The sequence below is a fragment of the Poecile atricapillus genome, chromosome Z (genome assembly GCF_030490865.1).
Source record: "Poecile atricapillus isolate bPoeAtr1 chromosome Z, bPoeAtr1.hap1, whole genome shotgun sequence".
Classification (NCBI taxonomy): Eukaryota; Metazoa; Chordata; class Aves; order Passeriformes; family Paridae; genus Poecile; species Poecile atricapillus.
In genome coordinates, this window is record NC_081289.1 from 28,916,540 (window position 1) to 28,934,845 (window position 18,306).

The window sequence follows — 18,306 nt, forward strand, 5'->3', positions numbered from 1 at the left end:
TGCCCCTCAAAAGCCCTCCTGACTGAACAAACACACTGGCAGCAGTTGCGTGAAAGTATGCAGCCACACACATACCAGTGCTGGTCTTTTCTGAACATTTATTCAGAGAGAGACAGGTCTCACTTCATTCTTTCCCCCTCGTGTTTCATTAGATCAGCTAGAGATTTTGTTTTAGGCTGGCTGCAAATTCTGTTTTGCCCAGATACATCTCTAGACACTCCCTATTCCACTTCAGTTATACAAACACCCACTGACCCAGCCCCTCAGGAGTAGCCACAATAAAAAACTATTTCCTGCCCCTCCAACCTGTTGAGATATTTTTAGTTGAAACTGAATGCACATACCTGTGGCAGGTGAGGCACCAGTGAGAATGTGGGTGTGGTGAGACCTTTGCTTTTCTAATGCCAAATGCTTCTACAGCTTGTCATTCCAAATCAAGGGAGGTGGCCAGCTGTCTAGTCACTCCTCTCAAAGAGGCTCAAGGAGCAGCTCTATTTTTCTCCACCAGTATCCTCACTACTGCAAAAGAGGGATAATCTTTGATTCCATCAAAGGACAAAACATCCCCTCTGGTGTTGCAGGCTTCCACATAGGAAGGACACAGAGATGCTACAGACTCCAACAACCTATTAAAGCAAGCCTCCCTACTTCTGAAAGGAATGACTCTGCCCTACCTCCTCCAGCAGTCAAAGTGCCCTTCACATCACTTTACAAGATTGGTTCAGGACTGATTCTGTACCTCATCCATTACATAGCTGGGAATAACACTCCAGAGGTTTTCCAGGGATCCAGTACCCTCAGAGAAATTTAAGCTTCCTTTGCTGATACTGGAACCAACCCAATTCTGCCTGCAAAGAATAAGTAATTTTGTTCAAGCACACAGCAGGACAGTTGGGAGTGTTCCTTTGCTCCATGGGGAACAAGCATTTGCCTCTCCACCCATATTATCACTCGTTTTGTTCTCTCTCTGGTGCATTCTAGGGCTGTTTCCTCTTACCTGTGTGGTTTGCTAGCAAAGGGCCTCGTAGAATTAACATGTTCTCATTTATGGGCTTTCACTCTTGCCCCTCTGTGTTAGGACCCAGAGAAGATAAACACTTTCTACTTTACACAAGTGCTCTTAGCAGTGAACATACCCAGGATGTGTACACTTACCATCTGCCACTGACTTAAGACCATTTTAGAGATATCAGACTTGAAGATACTTGGGAGATTTAATTAAACTGCTACAACATAAATAAGGAGTGAGAACACTGGCACTTATTTTGCTCCAAAGACCAGCTCAGTTCATCATGAAAAAACAGACCTAGGTTTTCTGGCATTTCCTTGCAAAATGTGCTGCCTCTAACAAAAGTGTAAAAGCATTTTGACTAGCATGCATGTTGATACTAGATTTATGCTGACAGTGTGAAATAACCATTGTGCTCATCTTGACTACTGCAATAGTTTCTATTTTCCATTTAGATCTCAAAAGGACTATTCTGAACATTGTTTTTTCTGTAGCATAAAATCCAGTTCATGAATGGATCTACTGGGCATTAAATTTTCATGTTCTCAATAAATTTACATATGCAGAAGCTTCTCACTCTTCTCTGCCTACAAGCAGGAACATCCTGTGTGAAAATTTTTATTGTCAATGAGTACCAGCAATAACCTTCTGGTTTTATATGAAGTAAATTTATCTCATTCTTGCAAAAGTCTACTTATCCGGCATGGAACTCTGCCTAAGAGTAACAAAGTTCCCTGCCTAGGGAAACAAAGAGCTTTCCAAGACACCTGTTTTTCTGCACCTCCCAGCTTGTCAGTTGCTTTGCCACGTAAATAGCCCCCTCTTGTGTTCACATGTAACTACTACGAGAATCGGCCACAAAAACCCCACCCAAAACCCAGACCTATCCTTGATGGTGTCAATCATCAACAGATATTGGATCGAATTCCAAGCAGTGAATAGTTTCATCCTGCTGAAACTCGTTCTCTCTGTGTTGGACCGCTCTTCAGCTGACAAATCTAAGGTATTGATGTCACATCTGAATTGCTAGGATTGCTAGAAAACCTTCTGGCAGAGCTGATACACAAAATGAACAGAACAGGTCAGTAACAAGATAAAGAAAACCAGGTAGCTTTAACATTAAGTAAAATATATTTTGAGTTCTCAATGTAACACATCCCTTCACCAAGGCAAGGGCATCATAGCTGTGCTGTGAAAATTCAGTCACTTCTTTTTAATTTTTTCCTCTCTTTCTTCTGACAGATCTGACTCCAGACATGCTCAGTGAGATTGGACAGTGGGACAGGCTGCAGCAGAGCAAAAGCTGCACTCACACTGCGCTTCGTAGTGAACGAACAGGGCCAGACCACAGCTGCTTCCAGGTCCAGAGGTGATGGTCTCTGATGGTGTGTTCCTGAAAGGAAAACTGGTATCATGGTACCAACATGGGCCAAGCTCAGTCTGTAGATGGTGAAGAAGAAAAGTAGTTTTTTTCCTCAGGGACTGCCAAATTTCATATGTAGTTCTGAAAAAAAATCCACTGGAGGCGGCTTAGTAGACTGTTTTTGATAGCTCAGATAGCCATAAAAAGAAAAATTAAAAAAGTCTGTTCAAATACCAAACTAGAAGGCTTTCCTTTTCTTCTTTTTCCCTCCTGCCACCTTATTCCTGACACCAATAGCCTCTTCTGTGTCATCATCATCATTCCTAGATCGCTTCTTCTCTCCCTGCTCCCGCAGCTCCTGCAAAGCAATCAACAGATTGACCCAGAGTCCAGGCACCTGAAGAAAATCAGACTACAACAGCGAGGACATGGTCAAAAAAGCCAGCACCCACCATTCGAGCAAACCTCTGGGCCTCAGCCACACGCTCTGTCAGCATCATAACTTCTTCCTCTTGCATGGGGAATGCTGGCAGCTTCTTGCCAATCAGGTGTTCAATGCGCTGGAACAGCTCTACATCATACCTGAGGAAAGACAAGACACCAGCTTGAATCAGCCCTCCTGAGAGGGCCTCAGCTGCCACCACTCAGACTTTACCCCTTATCTCCAGCCCACAGATACTGTTAGTTTGTGCTGATGGTCTCACAAGCAGCTCAGCTGCATCCAAATGATTCTGTTTGGCATGGCTTCTCTGATTTATTCAGCTCATCTGTTCCGAAGTATTTGGCAAAGACTTTCTTTTTAGACAAACAATTCAGTGTTTATGAAACACCTCCACAGTTACTGAACTTGCATTATATATTTTAAAAATATATAAATATATTGTATGGTCCAGTTAAAACAGTTCTGCTCAATGAATGCCTGCTTCTAGAATTTATCTATTTCCTCCCTCCCCACCCTGGGATTTGAATTCTCTCCCCTTTAACTAAATAAAACCAACTGGAACTTCAAAATGAAAAGCAGTATTTTAGTCTCAGCCAGGATAAGGTCAGATATTTTCTGCTGTGAAACACAGCTGGAAAGAGTAAGTCTGTTAAATATTATCACTTACTGTGTGACAAAGGTGATAGATTTGCCAGATCTCCCAGCTCGAGCTGTTCTCCCAACTCGATGAATGTAATCCTGGAAAGAATTTTCTTGATAAGCAACAACTTATGTTCACCAAACACAGAACAGATCTTAGGGCAGATCAGCCTATATATTTTCTCTTTAGCAAAGAACAAGAGAATGTCAAGAACTGCCAGGATTAAATGCTCAGGAGGGTGTGCAACATCAGATTTTGAGAAGAGGTGTAAGTGGAGGCCTAACTTTGGTTTTAACAATAGAATTCTTCTCTTTCTAAACAAGAAGACAAACTCAAATTATTCCAGACTGCAGAACAAAAGTTGCAATAGATGAGTTTTGCCAAGTCTTCACTCTCACTTTCTTGGAAAGCTAATACTCACTTTCACTTCATTGGAAAGCTAATATTTACAGTGACCCCATGACTGCATTTTCAGTCTTGGGATCTAGTGCTCTGCATAGTGCATCTTCCAGAGAAACTCTGACAGGTAGAATTAAACCTGGTAAGCACAGTGAAAGAGAAGGTGACTGAGAATTATTCAGAAGAGTCTGATCTATCAAGCATCTTTGGTCAGTATGGTTCTAGGCTGTTTTCCAAGTTTTATACTACTTGTCGAAATTAAAATAGTCCCTTCTCCATACTGGATTTGCAGAGCAAGGATTCTAAGAAAGGATCTATTCTATGGGTTAGATGAGAGAGAAAAGCACAAAGACCATAATAACACCATTCAAGCTGCTGCCCCAACCTTTTTTTTTCTTTTTTCTTACTTTTGTGATTTTACAAAATGAGTGTCTTCAAAAGACCTGCCACACTCTCTTCTGTTTGCAAGACACAGTATCTTTAATCACTGTAAGCAGCAATAGCAATTCCTGAAGTTCACATTAATGGTATGCTTTCTGGAACTAAGCTAAGAAACAGCCACATCCCTCAGATCATACCATACTTTCTGTAAAACAGAGAGTTGGTAACTTACTTTCTTTTCCTTTTGCTGTACTTTTGTGACATGAAGGTGAAACATATTAAGGACACCTTATTTAACCAAATGTTTGTTGAATGTCATACTGAGAGAATTTAATTTTTTTTCTTTTTTTTTAAACACAGTTTAAAATATGAAGGCAGACCTGAATCACAGGCAGAGATGATTACATGAAACTAGTAATATGTTAAAACTGTTTTCAGAGCCCTTTAATGGCAAAACATACAGTCTGAGCAGAAATGCAAAGACACAGAGCATTCCTCACTTCCCCTCTTCACTTACAGGATCACTTCTACAACCCAGGCCATGAGACCATACAAACAGAGGTACCAACTGAATAGAGGAGGCTGAACTACACCTTTCAATGTGCAGAATCATGAATTTGGCTTCAGTCAGCAGAACAGAGAAAAGATGTCTCTGTTCCTTTGTCTACCTTCTTTGTCTATCTGTGCTCTCAGTGGCACTCAGACAGGCTTACCTTAGAGTGTGTAGGAATATCGAAGTTTATCACCACATCCACATGTGGGATGTCCAGACCTCTGCTTGCAACATCAGTGGCCAGCAGAATAGAACGTGCCTTTGCCTTAAACTTGTTTAGAGAGCCCAAACGTTTATTCTGGAAAAAGGACAAAAAGGGAATGCGAGAATAACACTCATTCTAGTTTCTTGTTAAAATGCTCTTGTTAAAATACCATCACAAAAGAACTGAGGGAGAAACAACTCAAAAAATTCACTTCTCTAATTTCTTTTTTAAATATTACAGGATCAGGGGCAGCATTCACATTAGTTAAATTTATATGGATCAGTCCAGTCCACTAGCTGTTAAATACTCCTCCTGCAAGGCAGGAGTGACTCAGTATGGTGCAGCCCATTTCCCAAGCCTCAGGCCCACTGCCTGCTCTATTCTGTGGGGTCATGCCCATACCTGACTCATCTGCCCATGGAGGGGAATGGCAGTGAAGCCCAGGTTGCGGAGCAGTAGAGCAGTCCTCTGAGTATTGTTACATGTACTGCAGAATATCATGAAAGAGTTACCAGCCAGTTCATTCAAGATATAAACCAGGTAGCTGTCCTGTCAAGAAACAGAGAGAGAATTCAAAAAACCCCAGAGATAATCACATGTGCAACATTAAGTCTAGGACTCAGAAAATGACAAGATATTGGACAGGTGTGGGAACAAGAAAAGGCAGTAAGAGTGAAGAAACAGAAGTGCCATTACCTTGAATTTGGAGGGGATGAAAATGTAGTACTGTTGCAGTTTTTCAACTGTCTGATACTTGGAAGAAACAGCACATTTAACAGGATTCTTCAGAGCAGCACGCTGGAGTTTTTGAACCTGGTAAGATCAATGAAATTTAGTTGGACAAAAATCTTACCAGAAAATTACATTAATACAGTCTAGTCAAGAAGATAGCCTGATGGAAGGAGAACTAAAACAAATTAGTCTGCTCCCACCTTCTTGGTCATGGTGGCAGAAAACAAGAATGTCTTCCTGTCTCGAGGAATCACTTTTAATATCTTATCCACCTGTGAAAAAATAAGGATATGGAAATACTAAATACTACAAGCAAGCAAGACACAAGCCTTCCACAAATATAAAGATCATCCACATGAAAAGTAAGGCATGTGTAAACATAGAGTAGGAACAAATTTTTTCTCTTCTAAAGGGAAGGTGTAGGTTGATATCTTGTTGACAATTAGGAAGCGTGAACTCCAAAAGTCCAGCAGTGCAAATATCAGGCAATGTTTCAGCAGGAATGTGTGCGTGATTGTTTTCTACACTACCTACATTTTACATCAGGATCTCCACAGACAAAGTGCCTCCTACTGTCTTGGCAATGCTCTGCAGCACTCTGCTCTGTTCTAATCCCACCACAGACTTTTGTATAATTATTAGATCTTAGTTACAATTTACTATTAATTTCTATAGAACAGCTCAGTGTTTATTATGTGACCATATGAAGTGATTTTAATGGGACTCATCTGGTGTTCCAAACTTGTCTTTTAGCAGATTCCTACCTCTGTCTCGAAATCCATGTTAAGAATCCGGTCAGCCTCATCCATCACTAGGAACTTCAGAGCTCGTAAGTTGAAGCCCTTTGTGTTCTCCAGATGATCAACTAGACGGCCAGGGGTTGCTAGCAACAGCATCATGAGAGCAAATTCAGAATGAAAGCAGAGGAAAAGATCCAAACAGGTAAGAGAGCTGTCCATCCCAGAAATGGGATTCTTTGCCCAAGAAAAGTAAAGATTGCTTTATGGGAATAACTTTTTCATAAGGTATCTTCAGAGAATGTTTTGAAATAAGACTAATGGAGTAAGACTCTTTGAAGAATGTCCTAAAAAGAAGACTGTAGACAAGTTGTACTGTGAAAGATGAGACCAGCATTTTAAATACTTGAGGAGAATGAAAAAACAAGCCCAAAGCACTCTAGGTCTAGCAGGAAGGCTTTAGAATGAGTTTGTAGCACCAAAGTTACTGGCGGATACTTTAGAAACATTACCAAGCCAGTACTCACAGCTTGGGATAAAAAACAAATGAAAATGTACTCTCCTCTCTTTGGTTAGCTGCAGTTTGGTAACACTCATACTCCCCATCCCCAGCACATCCACTTACCAATGATAACATGTGGTTTCTTGGCTAAGGCCAGAGATTGCGACATCGCATCAATTCCACCCACAATAACCGCTGCAGGACAAACAGAGTGCAGTGAATCCCTCAGTGCAGCACCAGCACTGGCACTGTAGTGTTCACTCCTACTGCCCACCACCCACAGTGATTCTGTACAAATGAAAAGCTACTTATTTTTATGAGAATTTACTTTATTTTAGTATATCTGACCTTCCTAGGCTTCTTAAGCCATACAATTAATTCCTTACTGGCCACAAGTATTTTATTTTCACAGCTCAAGAGCTACAGGTAGAGTCTATTCCTTGCAGTTCGACTCGGCTGCAAAAATCTAGGAATTCTAAAAATACCCACAAAGCTTTTTTTATGAGATTATCTAAAGAGTCAATAGAGACAGTCTGAAAGGAAGATTAAACTACATCACACCATAGCAGGGAGCTAGGTCTAAGCAATTTCACTGGACACAAACCCACAACTGAGAACATTCTCTTCTACTTCCACCTTTACCTATTTAGACACAGAATGCAGAAGAGCAGTAGACCACTCCAAGAGGAAACACCATACAGTCTTTTTTTTCTCAAACCTTATACCAGATCTCTGCCAGGAAAGCAGCATAAGCTTTCCTCACATTTTGTTCAACCCCTCATACAAATCCTCTGTTTTTACCTTTAAAATCTCCAGCTGACAAATGCTTTCAGAAAAACTGGTTCAATACCATAAAAGCTACTTACTAGTTTGAACACCGATGGAAGATCCAAGAGCTTCAAACTGCTCTGAGATTTGAAAGGCCAGCTCCCTTGTTGGTGTGAGGACAAGAGCAAATAATCGCTGAGGTGTTTCCAGCAGTGCTTGAAGAATTGGCAAAGCAAAGGCTCCTGTTTTTCCAGAGCCAGTTTCTGCCAGTCCAATGACGTCTCTGCCTGCGAGAAGGAACAAGGGGGCAAAAAACTGTTACACATCCAGAACAGGGAAAGAAGACTTTAAAGCACTGTGCAACAAAACACAAGAATTCCCTAAGGACAGAAAAAAAGGCAGACACACAGAAGGAAAAAAAAAAAAAAAACCAACAAAACAAAACAAAGGACCAAACCAAAGAATTTCAGAATCTCTCTGAAGCATTTTTAGACTGTGGTTTGATTTGTACAATGATTACAGTCTCAGGAGTCAATTTTCTAGTTACATTTCTGATATCGTACAGGGTTTCATACAAACCTTAGGTTCAAAATAAATTTTACTTTATTATGTCTCAAATCTGACATCAGTTTACAGCTTAATAACTCCATCTCACTATTCTAGTTCAAATGTTGTCTGTTTTCTGGCTTAGGAGGAAACAAACTGCAGTGTTTGAAACTTCCGTCACACAAACTACAGGACAACAGCACTACCAAACTCACATTTCACAAGCCACAATTGTCCCACTGATCAAGAGAGTAATCTAAACCAGTTTGCAGTAGGAAGGGTAGGACAGAAAGTCTTTTTCCCCAAAACACTGCAGACAACCGGGTGGAATTCATCAATAGAATTCATTATGACCTCCTAAGCTCATACAATCAAGAAGATGCTATCAACAGACTTTACACTGGAAACAATTTCTCAGGAATGCAGTCTTTGTGCTTGTTTTTTCACTCTTCCAAGAAAATCTTATATGTGTAGTAAAAGAATCTGACAAAAGTTAAATGCTAGGAGAGAGCAGATACTGAAGTTTGTTCCCATTCTGTCACTATGTCGCTCCTTTCCTCCCTGAGAGTGTTTTGGTTTTTTTTTTCTTTTTAAAAATAAATTTCTCTAGGCAGAAATGTCTGCTGAATTCAGTAATTTATTTTTTGTAATTCCAGAATGCTTATAGAAAGTCACTGTGGTTTATTTATTACTCTCTTCAGAAATCTAATTTCAAAGAGTTGCCTGCTCACAGCAAAACAAGTTATATACACTACAGAATCAGTCAAGGCATCTTCACTTTCAGTCACACACACACACACACACACACACACACACACTATGTCGGTCTCTATCAGAAGCAGCACAGTCCAAAACCTATTGGAATCTTCCTGTGTATCCCTGAGTATTTCAGGAACAAAATTATCAATGTGGACTAGTAATTCAAATGATTAATAAGAATTCTATTTAACATGGAGTGTCAGAACTACACAACAGAGAGAACACTAGAGGAACAATATACCCATGTGAAAGTTTGTGACTGCAGGCACTGTTATAGGATAAACTAGTATTCCAAGCTCCACCTGGGAAGGAAACAGAATGAATATGAAAACTACTTCTAGACAGATATCCTCAACAACGAAGAAGCTGGCACACGCTGATCCTTCTCACTCAGCAAAATTTGTTCACATAGAGCTCCTGGAGCAGTCGCAAGTTCAGGATCAAAGAATTACACTGCTCACCTTGGAGAGCCACTGGAATAGCCTCAATCTGGATCTTCGTTGGCACCTTCCATCCCAACTGGTCACAAGCTTCACACAGGACATCTGTCACTCCCTGGACATTAGTGACAAGAAAAAAGGGAAACAGTCATCACCAAAAAGACCTAAATTAAATCAGAGTTAAATTAAATGCATGCTGAAACAGAGCCAACTTGTCTCTAGCAGAGACAAACCCCAGCAGGCCCCCAGGGCAACTCTCCGAAAGGACAGGCTGCTCAGAGTGATCCCCAGTTCCATCAGTATCTTCATAGGATTTGTTCAAAGTCTGTTAGAGATGACTATCACAGGAAGAATATGGTCGGTTTGACGCTAGTTTACACAAAGAACTTCCCTCCTTACACACAGCTATCTTTCACCTCAGGGGTGACCCATGACCATACAAAACCAAAACCAACATGTCAAGTTAAGACAACTTGAAGATAGCGGCGATGGGAGCAGCAAAGCCGACCCCAGCGGGACAGCGGCCGAGCGCCCGCAGCTCCTGCCCGGGCCCGGCACCGCTGCCCGCCCAGCGCCACACGTGTCTGCCCCGCAGGGACACGGGGCCGACCGGGAGCTCCCCCGGCCTCATCCTCATGCTCCTCGGGACAGGGCAGAGAGCACCGGAAACAGAATCGGCTCTAGCCCAGCCTCACCAAGTCCTTGAAGCTCCGCGACTCCTCCGCCGCCGGCTCCTGCTCCGGCTCCGCCGCCGACCCTTCCTCCTCTCCTGCCGCCATCTTGGCCCGTCTCCTGCCGGTGCAGCGCAGAGCACTCTGGGAGCTGTAGTCCTCCTCGGGGCGCGACGGGATTTGTAGTTCCGGGGAGAGAGCCGAGCGGAGCGGGTGGGATTTCGGGCAGGGAAATACAAAATAAATGGAACTGTGGCAACTCATATCATTAAATGAGAGAGTACAGGCTGAGAATAAACGCAAACACTCTCCCAGCTCGCTTGATTGCTGCTGTTGTGACTCAGACGTGCAAGAGCTGGATAAGAGGTGAAAATGGGTGTGCATTTAATGACCATCCAGGGAGTGCAGCATCAAAATATCACCACGATGGAAGTTTCTGTGTCATTGGTTTCCATCTGGTCTGGACGTAACATCTCTGTTCTCTAGTCTTGGTGCTGGTTGCAGAAGGGCAACCCTGCAGTTAGGTGAGGTTCCTTTGTTTTAGGGAAAAGAAGGCTAACATACGAAATGTTAGGGTTAGATGTTCAGGCTTCAAAAGGACGGCAGAGCTGGCTCCAAAATGAAACTCATGGCTGTATTTCTGAGCAGACTTCGCTTTCTCTGGGAAAGCTGTCTGGGCGTGCTCTCAGTGGAAATGCTGATATACTTCAGCATCTGTCCCTGGATTCCAAGCGTGGCATTTCCTCTGCTGCCAGAACAATGAAGAAAGTGAGAGGAAATACAAAGGAACTCTCTGCGTGACAAAAAGAAGAGGAAACCTGGAACAATTCATGGGCAGGAGTGAAATGAATGAAAAAATGAAACTGCTGCATCCCACTGTGCTTAGGAGCAATGATAAATTAAAAAAAAAAAACACAAAAAACTCCCAAAAACCCCTGTGTAGATGCTCATTGTTACCTTATGTTTCAAAAATTACAGCAGTCTGTGCCATCAGCTTGCTGTATATCATTAGTGCTAAAGGTTAAGCCTGGCCAGCACGTAGACATGAACCCCTGTAAGGGTCACTGGGATGCCTCAGGAAATGGAGTCAGGGATGTGGCAGGAAGTCACTGCTTGTGGTTCTTTATTGAACTCCTTGCCTGTATAATATGGTGCTGTTTCAGTGGGGAGCAGGGTGGAGCAATTCTATTCTGGTGAAATTCCAGTTTGTGTAATTCCCTATTGTCAATAGATGTATTTGAATTAAAGTTTTTTCCTGTCCTAAACTGCCATTTTAGCATTCATGCACAATAAAATAAATATACAGCTTCTAAGTAGTAATTCCTTTTTTGTGCTTTTCAGTACAGGATACTGAAGATTATACTGGATTTAGAAATTGTCACTCCACGGCTTTTAAACTTGGCTTTTAAACAAATATGTTCCTAGCTCTACTGCATGTTACAGCTCAGTCTTCCTTGTCAGGGGCAGGGTGAGAGCATCCCAAGCATATGAATTTTAGTGCAGATATAATGTCAGCTATTTCATAAAGGGTGCATAATGTGACAGGATGGACAATATGTACAGCACGTCACCTCCAGGTGTGCAGAGAGACACTGACACAAAAGTGCTTCATATTCATTTATTCGAATCAGCAGTGTACTTGTTAATTTCTGTCAAACAGGCAGGGATATCAAAAGCATTTGAGTCCCACTCTGGGGAACCAGAGCTTTTATTCTTCCTACAACATATTAACACAAATGTTGATATCGTGGAAAGAAAAGACAAAAAGGACAAGGGTTCAAGCTTTATGAAATGGAGTGTTGCCCTCCCTAAGAGTCTGGTAAGTGTTACAGAATTTCAGAGTAGATTTCCCCAATTATTTGGATTTGTGTCTGCACAGGGAAGTTTCCCTTATCCACTGGGGCATGCTTGTGGAGGGAGTTACCTCTGCATTAATTCTTCTAGTCGCCTCAAGCTAGTTTCAGGGTCTCTTCCTTGTACCTCTTTCAGGTAGACATGATCCCCATCATCACCATGCTTGGGCACTTCTCAGTGGGATGATCCCAGAAACATCCTTGTGAGGTAGGGAAGTGCTACTATTCCCATTTTTAGACAGGAAACTGAGGTACTGATGGCTCAAAACCAAAGAGGGTGTATTTAGCAGAACAGTCACTTGAAACAGGGTCCCAGTCCTTGCTCCTGCTGTGTAGGGGCTCTGCCACTGAATCATCCTACTCCTCTCTACCCCTCCTGAGTATTAGTACCCGCATATGTTTCACTAATATGGAGCCTTCCCTGGGAAGCACTGCTAGGAGTATGTGTAGCTTTCCAGGAGTGCTGCCTCCCTCCTCACAGATGATGCACTGTGGGTCTCATAGGCTGCTTGACTATATGGACAGTGGCACCTCCACCTCCCAGGGGTGCTCCCATCACAGTGGGGCTCCGGCTTAGACCAGTAACACCAACCTACGCTTCCCTTCCTGCTGCAGGAGATACAACTGCTTCCTTCCACCAGTGCCCTGAGGCAGACTCTGATCCCAGGGTCACTCTTCTTCTCCTCTCTCTTTTGGCTCCTAAGATCTATTGTCACTGTTTGACTGTGTTTCACCTATTTTACAACTGCCAGCATTCAGGTTGTGCTTTCCTTTTCCTTCAGGGATTTGCCCTCCCTCACAGCAAAATAACAGGTAACTTGCTCTCACGTGCTTCAGACTTGCTTTTACTCTAAAAAAACAACAGCTTTCCTTTAGAACAGAGGCCTCCTTAAAAAAAAAATACACACACACACACATATATATGTATGTATGTATGTATATATGTATATATATACACTCTTAAATACAATATCATAACCTTAAAATCATTCTATGTAAATAAATAGAATACAAACATCACAGTTCTCAGTCTGGAGAAGTTTCTTCATAAGGGATAAATTCTGGCCCTGCTCTTTCACCCTGCGATGGTGAACTATCCATACAGTCTGTCATATCTGGAGCTGCTTCTTTCTACAGCATTTCCAGATGTACCTTGGTAATGGGATTCTCTACTGGAAATTGGCAGCTGCTGGCTTTTTTAGGGTACTCCAGCCTCTGTACCTCACACAGATTCATAAGCTGTTTACTAACCAAGTTCAGTCAGCATCAAGTATTTCATCAGCCTCCTGACCTACTTCTTTTTGCTGCCTTGGGGAAGCAGAGCAGTGGAGATGGCTGGGGAAACAGGGGGTTGCAGAACGTCCACCTCATGGCATCAACACCGTGAACTGTAATAAACAGGTAGCGGTGCTAATGGTTACAGTTAATAATGTAATGTCTCCAAACCCAGTTTTAATAAGGGCCAAACACTGTTTCAGGATGGTCTCAGGATCTCGGCAGCAGTTTTAGCACCCAAGCTGAGTCTCCTTGTACAGGGAGAAAGCTCTGTTCTGGACTCAAGAAGATCACAGACCTCATCCATTGCCCTGGTGCAGGTCTCAAGGTTGTCAGCCAGCTTCTGGATTTTGGCCTTCAGCACAGCCTGGCTTACTTTGGTGACCTCCTTTGTGTATTCTGGCACGAGGAAGCTGTGGGAGCCACAGAAGACCATGAAGCAGACGGAGTTGTAGAGTGAGATGGATGCCCTCTTCTCTGACTGGCGCAGCGTGGGGTCGCCTGGGCCCTGCCCCCGGCGAAGGAACTCCAGGCAGCCGAGTATTTCCCTCATCTGCTTCCGACAAGTCATTGCAATTTCCTGCACCTTCCTCACCTCCCGGGAATTGCAGAGCACTAAGGAGAGGTCGGAAGTGATGCTGACGGCCCCTCCAGCTGTGGCCAGGCCCAGGCCCACAGCCGAGGCCAGGAGAGAGGCTCCCAGCGTTGCCGGGCTCAGGGACAGCCCCAGGATGGCTGTGACTGCTCCTGCAGCGGTCAGGGTGCTCCCGCTGACATTGGCAATCAGGGACCTCTTGCGGAGCTTGTTGAGTTTACGAGCTGCCTTGTGAAGGTGAGCAATTTGGCCACGCAGCCTCTGTCTCTGATCCAGCAGGGCTACGTGGAAGTGGTGCGTGGGGTCTGGTGTTGGTGGAAAGGCAGCACTGTTCCTCTCCATGGCTTCTGTCCAGAAAAAGAAAAGTGTGGGTTGGGATTTATGTCAAAAACCTCCCGGGAGACATGCTCATCCTGGACCACCATTTCAGGGATGGCATTCAGCCAAATTTTTGTTGCTTCACCCAGCTACAAGAAAGGTTTTCCTTCTGCACACACGTGCGCACTCACGTACACACACATACCCATATGAATGTGTACATTTAATTATGTATTCCATTGTAACTTTCAGACAGAGAAACTTTAAAATGTTTTCCTTAATCCCTGCAAAGACTGAAATATCCTGAGGGCTGGGGCCAGAGGTGCTGTTAGCATTATCTTTGTGAAGACACAAAATGTCTCTTCAAACCCTGGGGACAGAAATTCCCCTGAGATTAGGCGGCTCAGTGCCCAGAAGAGCAATGCTGCCAGAATTAATCTGTTTCCCCCGTGATGGGATTCAGAGGATCTGCAATATAGAGGGACATCTTTCACAAGAAAGGTCAGACTCCAAGTAGGTGAAAGCCATCATCCCAGGTTTTTGTTTAGCGGTGATTTCCTTTCAAAGGAGGACAGAGGGAAACTGCTGAGTGGAATCTATGTCTGGATTTTCCATATAGAAGGTGAGGAACTTATTAATGCCTTTTAAACTTCAGCAACTCAATGCCCTGCAGCATTTTTTTTTTTCCTATTGTAACCTGGTGTCAGTGTATGAGCAAAGGTGGGAGCCATGGTTCTGTGGTGCTTAGTTAACCTGTGGTCATAAATACCCAGTTACAGCGGCAGGGAGGCCTACAAACCTTGTTTAAAAGAGTCGTGAAGAGCACATCAGAAAAGCAGGCCCATTTTTAGTGTGCACTCCCTTGTGGATGGGAAAACAGGGGAAATACAGAGGCCTGTGAATAGAAAAGGCTTGGAAACTGCTGGCTCTGGAAAACCTCCCCCAGCAAGATAGCAGGAGAGCCTTCACTTCTAGAAGATAAATCTTCAGTGTTTCTGTGCTATGCAATCTCTGTTTGCTGTCTCTGTTCTTTGCCACAAGGGCAGAAAAAAATAAACTTTTTCAGGTTTCCCTAGGGCTACAAAATGCTTTACAAAGGAAGCCAGCAACCCTAACCCTGCTTACAGGGAACCTGAGGCAACAGAGTCAACAGGAGTGATGTAGCTGATTGTATGGTGGAAGCAGGGTTTCTGTGCTTCACAACACCGCATTGTGCACACAGCTGTGATGCCTCTGCACCTAGCTAGGTCCAGCCATAGGGCTGAGAAGCTGTTTGGAGTCCATAATGCCCTCACAGCCAAAAGGAGTCTCTGTAGCAGAAAGACCCTGCCACTAAGCCAACTGAATAAAACTATTCATTGCTGCAGGCACCTTTTCACTTCTAAGCCTTCTGTGCTGTGGGAACTGCAGGTGCCTGGTCCCTCATAAAGTTACACTATGTAGTTAGGATACTTGGGGCTTCATTCTGCAGAATCCTCATGTTTTAGGAGGCGAAAACTTTGTACCATAAATAGTCTTTCTATCCGGAAGTGTATTCATAAATAATTCTCACTGCATTGTTTCCCCCTTCTGCTGGCTTGTCCTGATCCATCTCACACAGATTCTTTAAGACGCCCCCCATGCCCTTCAGAAATGCCCCCAGTTTGTCTTGGTGTCATTGGGTCATTTGAATCACTTGGTAAATTGTACTTCTCTCAGCTGGAGGCTGTGTCCTATTATTTTTACACTATAATTAGAAATAAAGCTGGAAGCAAAAGGACTAACACTAATCTAAATGGATACCAGCATTGAAATGAACAATGAGCATATCATCAATAACTTAACAGATCAATATGATGATCATTAAATGTGTCAACTCCTGTAGCCTCTTAACAATTTGTTCTGAAGATTTAGTTGCTGAGAACTGTTTCAGGTAATAACAGCAACTCTCACTGAATTATGAGAACAATCATTCAATACAGAGCATAGGCCATGTAGTGTTGCAAATCTTTTGCTATTGATTAATGCCAGTACAAAGGAAAGAAAAAATCCAACCCATGCTCTTAGAGAAAAATCTCCCCAACAATAAAGGTATATATAAGTCAAAAACTTGCAAACACTTTCCTAATAGAGTACTCAGAGACACTCCAAAAATTACTGGTTTAAACTTACCTTCAGTTTCCAGCCACTCTCCCAGAAGACAAATTTTGATCTGTTTCTGGAGGAGACCAATTTATAGCTCCTGTGGACCAATTGCTGCGATGGGAATGCTTTGCCTCATACTGGGAGTTTGCCATTTCCTGCTCTCCCTTGTGCAGGAGGATGTGACACATTGGAAAGTGACCTGTGGGACAGTGAGCACACATCAAGTTCAGGAAACGATCCCTGCGAATGAACATTGTGTGTTCGCTTTTCCTGAATTGTAGGGTGAAAAAAAAGTTTAAAAATCACAACCTATTCCTGGCTCTGAGGTAGTGCAGACATTCCCTGCAGGGAGCAGTTGCCTTTCCTTTCCCTGAAATAGTAACTGACTTTACTCTGTGCTGGAGCAGCCAATTGCTTGATGACTTAAGTTTCCCTCCACTACACATCCAGAGCCAGGGGAGCTATCAGCCAGCCAACTCCTCCATTCAAGGCCAGTGTACTTTTAAAATCCTAGCTCTTTGGGGAAAATCCATAAAAGGGAAGCAGCCCCACAGCAAGATCATTGCTCTGAATTCCCATCCCTTCTCCTTCCCAGTACATAAAAACATACTGCAAAAGGAGTGATCACCCTGTGGTTTTACTCTGTATCTTAAGCGTAGGCACCAAAATGATTGAGAAACAGCCCTCTTGTTTTCCTGAAGTGCCTGCCCAGCAATCAATAAGCAGAAAGAAAGGATCATTTCCATCCCCTGTTTTGCTGCCTGTTGTTACCTGGCAGTTCTGCCATACAGATGTGGCCAGAGGGAAGAAGTGATGAAGGTGTTGGGGAGGAACAGCCTAAGTGCCACTCCTGGCACTGCCTTCCATGCTGAGCCAGGGCCAGTTTTAATCAAAGAAAGATTCTTTTGATGGGGCCAGGAAAAATAACTCTTTTGATGGCACTCAGTGGTAGTCCAAAATGGTGTGTGTCTTTATTGACACAGGGCCTGTGGTCCTGGGGACATTTCTTTTGAACAACTGTGCTTGAAGATGGAGCATCTACTTTCTTGTTAGGTGGATTCTTACTCTTCAGGACTATTTGTTGACAGGGAAGCTCTGATTTTGCCCCTGGCTTATCTAATCTGAAAGCTATCTAGCTGTCACTGAGTGGTGAGGCTTTCCTGTTGAATTTGTGGGATGTGTAGCCACACAATTGCTGGAGCTGACCGTAAAAAGGGCCAAGACTGAGAAGCAGCAAGCAAGGAGAGGAGAAGGCTAGGGTTATGCATTTCAGTGGCAACTTAGTATTCAATTATGTTAAAATAGGTGTGAAATAGTATGTCAAATGCTTTTTCAGGGGTGGACCTACAGGAGATGAAACATGAATGAAAAAATAAATAGCATGGAAGAGTTATTTCAGCCTGGCACAGACATGGAAAGAGAAGACACCATTTTGAAGATGCAGTCCAGGTCTGTTACAATTTGTACATACTGCACGTTAACAGGAAGGTGAGCTTTGACACTGAAGGAAACTGTACTTCAGCCCTTCCCTTTGTTTTAGCAAGCGTAGGCTTGAATTGGAGACCATCTGCCTTGGCAAGGGTATGCAGTTGATAGAGTTCTTTTCTCACACTCACAAATAGAATAGGGCACTTTTTTTCCATGCAACTGCATCTGTGTTAGAATTTGTGCCTGCAGATATGTCCTTGTTAGGACAGTGAGTTTTGGGAAAAATTAAATAACAAAGAAAATGAAAAAAAGGGTCTAGAATGAGCTTAAGATGATGACATAGTTTTGGATGCTCTCCTTCCTTTCCCAGTTCTCTTTCAATATACTGCAAAATATTGTCAGAAACCCCTGCAATGCTCAGTCTGTGGGCGAGGACCTGATTGGGGGCAGAAGATAATTAATTTTTCGTAGACTATTCCCTCACAGGCTTTCATGCCCGCTGAAAGATCTGCACTTCACTCAAGATGTTGGTCTCACCCAAGGATGGTTTCTCACAGGAATCATCT

General features: G+C 43.2%; 2 protein-coding genes across 3 annotated transcripts; both read right to left on the bottom strand.

Moving 5' to 3' along the window:
* Positions 1-983: 983 nt before the first annotated feature.
* Positions 984-10,302, bottom strand: LOC131573360 (probable ATP-dependent RNA helicase DDX47). Of its 2 annotated transcripts, XM_058827254.1 has the most exons (13): positions 10,172-10,302; positions 9,498-9,591; positions 7,830-8,018; positions 7,087-7,158; positions 6,489-6,607; positions 5,925-5,996; positions 5,689-5,805; positions 5,395-5,541; positions 4,948-5,085; positions 3,482-3,552; positions 2,825-2,954; positions 2,607-2,730; positions 985-2,402 (listed from the first exon to the last, which is right to left on the bottom strand). In XM_058827254.1, the coding sequence occupies exons 1-12, from the start codon at positions 10,253-10,255 to the stop codon at positions 2,611-2,613; spliced, it is 1,353 nt and encodes a 450-aa protein (XP_058683237.1). In that variant the 5' UTR covers positions 10,256-10,302; the 3' UTR covers positions 985-2,402; positions 2,607-2,610. The 2 variants fall into 2 exon arrangements, with proteins under 2 accessions (XP_058683236.1, XP_058683237.1); XM_058827253.1 differs by having other exon boundaries at positions 984-2,730.
* A 1,449-nt stretch (positions 10,303-11,751) lies between these two features.
* LOC131573694 (apolipoprotein L domain-containing protein 1-like) lies at positions 11,752-16,477 on the bottom strand. Its single transcript, XM_058827892.1, has 2 exons — positions 16,340-16,477; positions 11,752-14,217 (listed from the first exon to the last, which is right to left on the bottom strand). Exon 2 carries the CDS (start codon positions 14,210-14,212, stop codon positions 13,475-13,477), a length of 738 nt encoding a protein of 245 aa, XP_058683875.1. The 5' UTR covers positions 14,213-14,217; positions 16,340-16,477; the 3' UTR covers positions 11,752-13,474.
* Between the last annotated feature and the right edge of the window lie 1,829 nt (positions 16,478-18,306).